Source organism: Dama dama, chromosome 33, assembly GCF_033118175.1.
Source record: "Dama dama isolate Ldn47 chromosome 33, ASM3311817v1, whole genome shotgun sequence".
Lineage (NCBI taxonomy): Eukaryota > Metazoa > Chordata > Mammalia > Artiodactyla > Cervidae > Dama > Dama dama.
This window is the reverse complement of record NC_083713.1, coordinates 2972277-2984237: the sequence shown is the minus strand read 5'-3', so window position 1 is coordinate 2984237 and position 11961 is coordinate 2972277. Positions and strand designations below refer to the sequence as shown.

The 11961-nt window shown below is 41.7% G+C and overlaps 1 protein-coding gene across 1 annotated transcript; it reads left to right on the top strand.

Annotated features, from left to right (window-relative positions):
* The first annotated feature begins 9619 nt into the window (after window positions 1-9619).
* Window positions 9620-11521, top strand: LOC133050890 (heterogeneous nuclear ribonucleoprotein A1-like). Its single transcript, XM_061135184.1, has one exon. The coding sequence runs from the start codon at window positions 9667-9669 to the stop codon at window positions 10786-10788; it is 1122 nt and encodes a 373-aa protein (XP_060991167.1). The 5' UTR covers window positions 9620-9666; the 3' UTR covers window positions 10789-11521.
* The last annotated feature ends 440 nt before the right edge of the window (window positions 11522-11961 follow it).

Genomic DNA, 11961 nt, shown 5'->3' with positions numbered 1-11961 from the left:
AGCAAGCGTCTTTTAATTTCATGACTGCGGTCACCATCTGCAGTGAGTTTGGAGCCCAGGAAAATAGTCTGTCACTTTCCAGTGTTTCCCCATATATTCACCATCAAGTGATGGGACCAGATGCCATGATCTTAGTTTTCTGAATGTTGAAAAAGCCAGCTTTTTCACTCTCCTCTTTTACTTTCATCAGGAAGCTCTTTAGTTCTTCTTCGCTTTCTGCCACAAGAGTGGTGTCAACTGCATATCTGGGGTCTGAAGATCAGAAAGATGCACCAGCAACATTCTGCCTGAATTTCCTTGGCTGAAGAAGAGAAGCCCCACTCCCACCCCACCCAACAAGAGGACACATCCATACTAGATATTGTTTTACATTTAGAAAAATACAGCCACAGGCTTAGGGAATAGGGGAGAGTCTTATACAATTTTGATTTGAAAGAAGACAAACTCAGCTGATAAAGAATCCACCTACAATGCAGGAGACCCTGGCTCAATTCCTGCATCAGAAAGATGTGCTGGAGAAGAGATAGACTACCCACTCCAGTATTCTTGGGCTTCGCTGGTGGCTCAGATGCTAAAGAATCTGCCTGCAATGTGGGATACCTGGGTTAGATCCCTGGGTTGGGAAGATTCCCTGGAAAAGAGAAAGGTTATCCACTCCAGTATTCTGGCCTGGAGAATCCATGGACTGTATAGTCCATGGGGTCACAAAGAGTTGGACACAACTGAGTGACTTTCACTCAAACATAATTTAAATGTATAGAACCAATGGTTCCAAAGTAAAAGCCGCCAAGGTTTATTGAGAACTTCCTAGGTGCTTGACAGAGTTTCAAGTACTTAACAACTATACAATATTACCAAGTCTTTATTTGCAAAATAATAATAATAACAATCCCCCAAAACTATGAAATAGGTAGTATTACTATTCCAAATTTACAGATGAGACAACTGAATGGCAGCTTATATGTGCTAGTGCCAAGATTTAAATCTCGGATTTCTGACTCCAGTCTCTTCAACAAATTGTTTTCGGAAAACTGGTCAACTATGCGTAAAAAAAATGAAACTAGAATACTCTCTAACACCACTTGCAAAAATGAACTCAAAATGGATTAAAGACTTAAATGTAAGATCAGAAACTATAAAACTCCCAGAGGAAAACATAAGCAGAACACTCTCTGACATAAATCATAGCAAGATCCTCTATGACCCACCTCCTAGAGTAATGGAAATAAAAACAAAAATAAACAAATGAGACCTAATTAAACTTAAAAGCTTTTGCACAACAAAGGAAACTATAAGCAAGGTGAAAAGACAGCCTTCAGAATGGGAGAAAATAATAGCAAGTGAAACAACTGACAAAGAATTAATCTCCAAAATATACAAGCAGCTCAATACCAGAAAAGTAAACAACCCAATCAAAAAGTGGGCAAAGGAACTAAACAGACATTTCTCCAAGGAAGATATACAGATGGCTAATAAACACATGAAAAGATGCTCAACATCATTCATTATTAAATTAATGCAAATCAAAACATGAGGTATCATCTCACACTGGTCAATGGCCATCATCAGAAAGTCTACAAACAATAAATGCTGGAGAGGGTGTGGAGGAAAGGGAACCCTCTTGCACTGTTGGTGGGGATGCAAACTGGTACAGTCACAAGGGAGAACATCGCGGAGATTCCTTCAAAAACTGGAAATTGAACTGCCATGAGCGTGTGTGCTTAGTCACTCAGTTGTGTCCAACTCTTTGTGACCCCATGGACTGCAGCTTGCCAGCTTTCCCTGTCCAAGGAATTCTCCAGGCAAGAATACTGGAGTGGGTGGCCATCCCCTCTTCCAGAGGATCTTCCCAATTCAAGGATTGAACCCAGGTCTCCCACATTGCAGGAGGATTCTTTACCATCTGAGCCACCAGGGAAGCCCAGGTGGGTAGCCTATCCCTTCTCCAGGAGATCTTCCCAACCCAGGAATCAAACCAGGGTCTCCTGCATTGCAGGCAGATTCTTTACCCACTGAGCTACCAGGGAAGCCCTAGAACTGCCATATGACCTAGCAATCCCACTGCTGGGCATACACCTCGGAGAAAACAGAATTGAAAGAGATACATGTACCCCGGTGTTCACTGCAGCACTATTTACAATAGCTCGGACATGGAAGCAATCTAGATGTCCATCAGCAGATGAATGAATAAGGAAATTATGGTACATATACATGATGGAATATTACTCAGCTATAAAAAGGAACTCGTTTGAGTCAGTTTTAATGAGGTGGATGAACCTGGAACCTATTATAGAGAGTGAAGTAAGTCAGAGAGAGAAAGACAAATACTGTATATTAACACATATGTATGGAATTTAGAAAGATGGTACCAATGATCTTACACTCAGGGCAGCGAAGGAGACAGAGATGTAAAGAACAGATGTTGGACTCATCTAGAGAAGGTGAGGGTGGGATGATTTAAGAGAATACCAGTGAAACATGTACAATACCATATGTAAAATAGATGACCAGTGCAATGCATGAAGCAAGGCACCCAAAGCTGGTGGTCTGGGACAACCCAGAGAGATAGGATGGAGGGGGGGGAGGTGGGAGGGGGTTCAGGATGGGGGGGACATATGTATACCTGTGACTGATTCATATTGATGTATGACAAAAGCAATCACAATATAGTAAAGCAACTATTCTCCAATTAAAATAAATTAATAAAAAAATAAAACTCAAGAGTATAGCTACTAATCTATCTAGAAAGTAGCCTTACAAAGTATTATTCCAAAAAAAAAATTCAAGATCTACGAATCTCTTGATGTGTAAAATTGGCTATACCTTTTTTCCTTTCCCAGTGTTATCCTTGTCTGTAGTTTATGGAATTTTGCATTGTCAAAGAAGAAACATCCCAAAGAAAGAAGGATCTTTCTTCAGACCTAGGAGGGGAATTATGATTGGTTTGGGCCAGGCAGAATAACTTCTTTTTTCTTTGCTGGAAATTAGAGGACATGTGACACAGATCCAGTCATGAGACCCAGCAAAATCCTGTCAGAGGATTTTGGGAAATCCTGTCTAGGGAAAGTTTTGGTCCATGATAAACAGATAAATTGAGAGTCCTCTATATCTCTCCTTTTTTGAATATGTATAAAACCTGATGCTCCTGGAGGAGGGCAAGGCAGTCCACTCCAGTATTCTTACCGGAAGAATCCCCATGGACAGAAGACCCTGGCGGGCCAGTCCATGGGGTTGCAGAGTCAAACACAACTGAGCGACCAAGCACACAAAACCTAGTGCTGAACGTTGAGACAATTATTTTAGGCTCATCAGCCTTTGGACAGAAAAACCAATGTACTGAGGTTGGCAGGATAGAAAATTAAAACAAAACAAAAAAAACACACCTGAGTTTCTAATGACAAATGGAGCCTATGCATCAAATCTGGACTCCTCTATCTCTAGATTTCTTGCTGCAAGGATAGTTATACATCTTTATTGCTTAAGCCATTGTAAGGCATTATGTCACTTTGTCTTTAAATGCATCCTAACTTATACACATATTCTTTGTCCATGTATAGACATATGTTATGTCTATACATTTTTTGCCTTTCTTTATTTCACTTGACTTGTAGCTATGTGGTCAAATAAAACCAGGCAGTCAAGGAAGGAAAGGAAATGTATTTGAGCAGCAGTTTATCAACACCGTTCTGGAAAAAAATACTCAAGACTGCTGTGCTATCATTTGCCAGTCTCCTACCTCAAACCTTGCTGAGATACACTCACCCACAGGCTGTGACTCAGCAGTAGACACAGTAAAGTATATCCCTAGTTTCCTCATTAGTAAAATAAGCAATCTGAACCAGGGGACCCTTAGGAAAATTTTAGCACTGACATTTTATACTTCATGCTCTGTCTATTAAGAAGTTATATTGGCATAACTTTTAGAGTTGCTCTATAAATAATAACCACATCTTTAAATACTTAATAGAAGTTATAACAATTTATCTCAGTTATAAGTTCTCCCTCTCTGCAGGCCTGAGGTCCTCATCAGGAAAATGTGGAAAATGAAATGGATGCTCTTATGGCCCTTTCCAGCTCAGACACTCTTGAATCTGGCCAGATTCTTAAATATGTGGTTCTAATTCTCACAGACTTTCTGCAAAGCTTATGCAGTCAGGTCTGATGATGTCTGAGTCAGAGATCTTTCTGGAGCACAAATTTATGATAAAAGTTAATTGATTCAGACTGTAGGCTCCTCATTTCTCTGCTTTTCCATGGTGCCCAGCACACCATGTGGCATATGTATGCTCTCAGTAACTGCTGGTAATTCAATAATTGTGCTGTGGTTTTTGTTTGTTTGTTTTTGCATCTACTATTTGACTGAGATATTAAATAGGGTATTTCAACTCCTCATCATAATCCTTCAAGGGCAGTATTTTTATGTCTATAACCTGAATAAAAAACAAGGCTGCCTACATGCCAGCATGGTGTCACATCCAAAATAAACCCAAACCAAACAACCTGAAAACTTAAGTAGGTCTTTCATGAAGTCCTGGAAGATATGGCTAAAGGGACAGTCACATGGAAAAACATACAGCAGAAACTCCTTTTACCCATTTTTCGTCCTAAAATCCTCCAACAGCCCCACAAAGATCCCCAGCTCCATCGTCCCAAGTGCTCTAGCAAAACTCCTTCCTCCTGTCCATTCTAGCTTACCCCTTTCAGATCCACTCTGTCCTTTGGGGATGGTCTCATTCCCTGCATAACCTAAGTTAGCTTGGAAGTTCAGCCCCCGGGGCCTCCAGTTTTCCCCTTGACGAGCCAGGCACACTCTGCAAGTGCAGATGGCAACGGCCCTCGGTGCCCTCTCCAGCCCAGAGTGCACGCCCCCCACTACACTGCGATGGATGCACACCACTCTTCACACAAGGCTGCTCTCTGTGTGTACATCCTCTAACCAGTGACTGCCCCAGGATCACCTAAGGAGCTCGTCAAAAGCACAGATGTCTGGTCTGCATGTCAGTTTCTCTGAATCAGAGTATCCTAGGGTGAGAACCAAGAGGCCACATTTTTAAGAAGTCTCCCAGGAGATTCTAACCTGTAGTCAGGTTTCAAAGCACTGCTTTACACCACAAAGGCTTTAGAATTAAGCTACAGAGTTGTGCCCATGGTCAGGACCATTTTCCTAATCCCCTTTCTACTGTCTTGCCTTCCTGATAACACGGTGTCCCAGAAACACAAGCAATCCTCAACTTCTGAACCCTGTGGGTTTCAAAAATACGTTAGTCAGAGGCAGGGTGCAACTTTCCCCAAAGAATAGGCACTAGAGATCCATGTGGGCTCAGAGTGCTCCAAAGACCTGTCGGTCTTTGCAAGGTGATTTTGTGAGAAAGTATATACAACAGTTCCCACTGGGGCTTCCAGTGGGAGGAAGCCCACTAGAAATTGGGGCTTCCAGTTTCTCCCTGAGGTCAGGCAATAAGAGCTTAACCTCCTTTCTGGGGGTCTGGTGGCAGGAGGGGGAGGTTGAGGAAACTGGGACTTCCAACTTCTCCCTGAGGTCAGGCAATAAGAGCCTAGCCTCCTTTCTGGGGGTCTGGTGGCAGGAGGGGAAGACAAAGGAAGTCTTATATGGTGACAAAGGAAGCCCAGAGGTCTGGTAGCTACTGAGAAAGATGTCAGAAAGGGGACCCTCCAAAGAAACAAGGAGTAGGCCACCAATGAGGTAGGGATGCAAAAAGGAGTATCTTCATGCAGAGGGCCCAGGCAGTGGTTTCTTTTGCAGTGTCAGAACTCTGAACTGAGACAGGGCAAATATGTTCACTGGGCTTAAGAGAGAGGCACCTTGATGGAGAGGAGGAAGGTCCTGACCTCAGATCATTCTGGCAGCAGCACCTGGGCCCCCATGAGGAGCAACCCATCAAGAGGGTGGGAAGGCCAGTCCCAGCATGAGGGCAAGTATTTTGTTAAGCAAGTGCTCACTGCGGGCTTCCCTCTCCTGGGTCCTCCTCCAAGTCCTGTTTTCTTTGGAATTGACTTCAACATCTGAAGGCTCAATATTACATCCTTCAAAAAAACTTTAGCCACTGAAGGAAAAAAACCCTGACCTCATTATTACATGATCTTACCAAACAGATTCTGAAGACAGTTTTAAAGTGAGGGCCTGTGCATTTTTAAAACTCAATTGCATTGCATAATTAGTAGCAATTACTGTCAACAAACATTTATCAAATATCTACTGATGCACTAGGCCCGAGGAACATGTGGGCAAGAGTGAATCAATCCTTTGGCAGAGCACAGAGTACCAGAAATCAGAACACATGATCTGACAGCAGAACGATCCCCGTGAGTCTGCTGGAACAGGAAATTTGAATGCAGATCTACCTCTAAAAAACCAAAACATTTGCTTACCCAAAATAAGACTTGAAAGGCCAGTGGAATCATTGATTAAAACATTTAATTGGTTCTGCACACATGAGGTTAAATCCAATGTAATCATAACATGAGTTCAGATCCAACATCAAAATGGGTACAGCCATGTGCATAAGGGAAAGAGATCTCACCTTTCTTCACACAGCTTCCACAGCACAACACAACAACTCAAGATGATTGCTCCTCTAATTTGCTATAGGGACATGCACATAGGTAAGTTTTTATTACCTCAAATATCCTGGTATAGCCTCTCTCTATTCCTTTATGTAATATTCCTGCCTTCAGTCTTATTCTGAATGGACTGGTGGTATGACTGGTGGGCTGGACTGGTGGACTGGAATGAATGGTAATAGCCCCTTGCTTTCTAATAGTAGTTTGTAGAATTACTGTAGGCAGTAGAACAGTTTTAGCAAAATAAACTTCTATGCAACTTCAATATCTAATACACATAAACAGAGATCCCTGAGTCTGTCCTTTCCCCAGACTCTCTCCAGCCTCAGGAGCAACTCTAGATACAGTTGCTCTAAAACCTCAATGCACACCAATTTTTGCCTCTGAGGCAGAGACTGCAAATTACCATCCCAGGATCCCTTTCCCCTTCTTTCTTAGTAACCAGATTCTAATAAGGGTGGAAATGAAACCAATTAAAAGATGACATTTCCAAGCCTGTCTTGCTGCTACATAAAGCCAGTAAGCCAGTACTGATTAAAGACTGGCCAATGATATACAAATGAGAGTGCTATATGAGATTCCCAAAAGACTCCTTAGAACTGAAAGCTGTGCCTTGTCTGTTCTTCTGTTTTTCCTCCTTTCTGCTTTCTCAAATATGGGCATGATGGCTGAGCTTCTGCAACCACGCTGAACCGTTAGGTCACTTTGAAGTTAAAGACTATGCTCTAGCGCTAGTGAAACCAAAGAGATAGAACCTGTGTCTGAAAGACTTCATGGTGTTGCCATACCAGCTCTGAATTTCCTATCTCTGGATTTTTTTTATGTGAGAGAATAAGTACTGTGTGTCTATAACATTGCTTAGGCTTTTTAATAACTTATAGCAATATCAAGTCCTGATGCAGAACCTACCTGTAGTTAACTTTTCCAGCAAAAGATTTCACTGTGAGTCTCCTTTTATGTACTCTGTTTAACAAGGAAAAATCATGAAGGACTAAGAGAAGGACATATAGTATATGCTATATACTATATGGGTCAAATTTGTTTATAAAATGTATTTTAAATTTGATAAATTAATAAAATAGCTAAAATTTACTGAGTGCTTACCGTGGGCTAGGCTATCTGCTAAGCATTTGTGCATATATTATTTCATTTACTACTCAAGTCAACCACATGAAGTACGTGATATAATGGATAGTTTTCAGATGAAAAAATCAAGGCTAAGAGGAGTTTGCTACTTATCTACAGTTTTACAGCTAGTTCACTGCAGAGCAGAGATCTGAGACTATAACTCCTTTCTAAAACAAACAGCAAATGAAAGGGGACTGAAAGTCTAAGCAAAATAATTTGATCAACAAAGGGTCTTTTGAGGTACTTTATAATAAGGATAGTTTAAGCAGAGTATCGGAGAAGGCAATGGCACCCCACTCCAGTACTCTTGCCTGGAAAATCCCATGGAAGGAGGAGCCTGGTAGGCTGTAGTCCATAGGGTCGCTAAGAGTCGGACATGACTGAGCGACTTCCCTCTCATTTTCACTTTCATGCATTGGAGAAGGAAATGGCAACCCACTCCACTGTTCTTGCCTGGAGAATCCCAGGGACTGGGAGCCTGGTGGGCTTCTGTCTATGGGGTTGCACAGAGTCGGACACAACTGAAGCGACTTAGCAGCAGCAGCAGCAGCAAGCAGAGTATGTTCTGACTCAAGGTCTCTTTTGTGATCTAAACTTGGGATGAAGCAGCTTTGGAATCAGGCTGGCTTTGGTACAAATTCTTGCTCTACCACTTTTTGGAAGTGTGATCTTGGGCAAAATTCTTTAACTTCTCTGAGCCTCAGACTGCCTTGCACAGTGAGGTGGATCAATGAACTAAGGCATGTGAAGTTCACAGCACAATGCCTGCATCTGATAGGTAAGCAAGTCTCAATTTTGTAGCACAGGGCAGGCTCAAATGAGAGGAATGAGGTAAGAGGTTATTCACTTATTTTCAGAAGGGTTTCCAAACATCTCCTTGGAGGTGTTGCACAGAACAGAAGAATGTTTGTAACGTTTGTGAAACTGAACAAGATACCTCTCTTTAATCTCAGTTTTCTCACCTGTAAAGTGGGAATTACAATTTCTTTTATGCAGGATCATTGGAAAAAAGACAAGATTGGCCATAGAATGTTATGCAGTGTTAAAGATCATTATTAGAGTTAATGTTCACTCACCCCGGTCACTTCTTAATTTTTCCAAATGAAGCAACAAACTACCTATCCCACCTTCTTATTTTTCTTATCTCAAGCCATTACTAAGATTTCTTTCATATTGTGGAAATTGATGCCAACAGTTATGATTCAGAAATGCTAACCCTAAAGAAGGTGAAGTATCAGAATTGGATAATAGAGAAAAAAAGTGTGGCAAATACACAGAATGGTAATTTCTGCAAGAAAAATGATAATTTCTAAAATCATAAAACTCATTAGGAGATTAAGCCAGAATTTAAAACTTCTATACATCAAAAAACACAATCAACAGAATGAAAAAGTGGCTTATGGAATAAGGGAAATGCAAGTCATATATATGATAAAAAGATTAATATCTAGAATATATAAAGAACTCCTATGACAACACAAAAAACCTAACTAAAAAAAGAGCAAAGAACTTAGATAGATATTTCCCCAAACAAGATATTCAAGTGGTTAACAAGCTATGAAGAGGTGCTCAGCATCACTAGTCATTGTAGAGATGCAAACCAGAACCACCAGGGACCGTGATGTGTGCTTAGTCACTCAGTCGAGTCTGACTGCGACCCCAAGGACTGCATCCCACCAGGCTCCCCTGTCCATGGGGACTCTCCAGGCAAGAATACTGGGGTGGGCTGCCACGCCGTCCTGCAGGAGACCTTCCCAACCTAGCATCGAGCCCAGGTCTCCTGCACTGCAGGCAGATTCTTTACCATCTGAGCCACTGGGAAGACCAAAACCACCATGAAATATCACTTTATACCCATTAGGTTGGGTACAGTAAAAAAGATAGGAATACCCTTTTTCTGCCCGTGGACGCCACCGAGAAAGCATCGTTGAAGACTTCCCCGCCTCCACTGCCGTCATGTCTAAATCAGAGTCTCCCAAAGAGCCCGAACAGCTGCGGAAGCTCTTCATCGGAGGATTGAGCTTTGAAACAACTGATGAAAGTCTGAGGAGCCATTTTGAGCAATGGGGAACGCTCACAGACTGTGTGGTAATGAGGGATCCAAACACCAAGCGCTCCAGAGGCTTCGGGTTTGTCACATACGCCACGGTGGAGGAGGTGGATGCGGCCATGAATGCAAGGCCACACAAGGTGGATGGAAGAGTTGTGGAACCAAAGAGGGCCGTGTCAAGAGAAGATTCTCAAAGACCTGGTGCCCACTTAACTGTGAAAAAGATTTTTGTTGGTGGCATTAAAGAAGACACTGAAGAACATCACCTGAGAGATTATTTTGAACAGTATGAAAAAATTGAAGTAATTGAAATCATGACTGATCGAGGCAGTGGCAAAAAGAGAGGCTTTGCTTTTGTAACCTTTGATGACCATGACTCTGTAGACAAAATTGTCATTCAGAAATACCACACTGTGAATGGCCACAACTGTGAAGTGAGAAAGGCCCTGTCTAAGCAAGAGATGGCTAGTGCTTCATCCAGCCAGAGAGGTCGAAGTGGTTCTGGAAACTTTGGTGGTGGTCGTGGAGGTGGTTTTGGTGGGAATGACAACTTTGGTCGTGGAGGAAACTTCAGTGGTCGAGGTGGCTTTGGTGGCAGCCGTGGTGGTGGCGGATATGGTGGCAGTGGGGATGGATATAATGGATTTGGTAATGACGGTGGTTATGGAGGAGGCGGCCCTGGTTACTCTGGAGGAAGCAGAGGCTATGGAAGTGGTGGACAGGGTTATGGAAACCAGGGCAGTGGCTATGGCGGGAGTGGCAGCTATGACAGCTATAACAACGGTGGAGGCGGAGGCGGCTTTGGCGGTGGTAGTGGAAGCAATTTTGGAGGTGGCGGAAGCTACAATGATTTTGGCAATTACAACAATCAATCTTCAAATTTTGGACCCATGAAAGGAGGAAACTTTGGAGACAGAAGTTCTGGCCCCTATGGTGGTGGAGGCCAATACTTTGCCAAACCACGAAACCAAGGTGGCTATGGTGGTTCCAGCAGCAGCAGTAGCTATGGCAGTGGCAGAAGGTTTTAATTACTGCGAGGAAACAAACCTTAGCAGGAGAGGAGAGCCAGAGAAGTGACAGGGAAGCTACAGGTTACAACAGATTTGTGAACTCAGCCAAGCACAGTAGTGGCAGGGCCTAGCTGCTACAAAGAAGACATCTTTTAGACAATACTCATGTGTATGGGCAAAAAACTCGAGGACTGTACTTGTGACTAATTGTATAACAGGTTATTTTAGTTTCTGTTCTGTGGAAAGTGTAAAGCATTCCAACAAAGGGTTTTAATGTAGATTTTTTTTTTTGCACCCATGCTGTTGATTGCTAAATGTAATAGTCTGATCATGACGCTGAATAAATGTCTTTTTTTTTTTTTAAATGTGCTGTGTAAAGTTAGTCTACTCTGAAGCCATTTTGGTAAACTACCCCAACAGTGTGAAGTTAGAATTCCTTCAGGGTGATGCCAGGTTCCATTTGAAATTTATTTACAACTTGCTTGGTGGAGAAGCTGTTGTCTTCAGAACCTTGGTGTAGTTGAACTGACAGTTACTGTGTTGTGACCTGGAGTTCACCATTAAAAGGGTCACCCATGCAAAGTCATGGAGGTTTTTTTTTTTTTTTTTTTTTTTTTGGTTATTAATGATTGTTGGCACATCCTATGCAATATATCTAAATTGAATTATGGTACCAGATAAAAGTTATAGATGGGAATGAAGCTTGTGTATCATCCATTATCATGTGTAATCAATAAAAGAGTTAATACCCTCTTGAAAAAAAAAAAAAACAAAAAGATAGGAATAACAAATGCTGGGAAAGATATAGAGAAACTGAAAATTTGGCGCACTGTTGGTAGGAATGTTAAATGGTGACCCCCTGTGGAAAATAGTATAACAGTCTCTAAAAAATTCTATTAGAAATAGAATTTCCATATGATTCTGCAATTTCACTTCTGGGTATATAAATAAAAGAATTGAAAGAAATGTACACCCATGTTCATAGCAGCAATATCCACATTAACTGAAAGGTAGAAGCAACCCAAGTGTCCATTAACAGATGTATGGACAATCAAAATTTAGTGTAGACATATGTAGATACATATAATGGAATATATGTATATAATGGAATATATATATATACAATGGAATATCATGTAGTCTTAAAGGGAAAGAAATTCTGACACATGCTTCGATGTGAATGAACCTTGA

Excerpts from the sequence above, each read along its gene's own strand:
- LOC133050890 (XM_061135184.1), top strand. The coding sequence starts at position 9,667 with ATGTCTAAATCAGAGTCTCCCAAAGAGCCCGAACAGCTGCGGAAGCTC.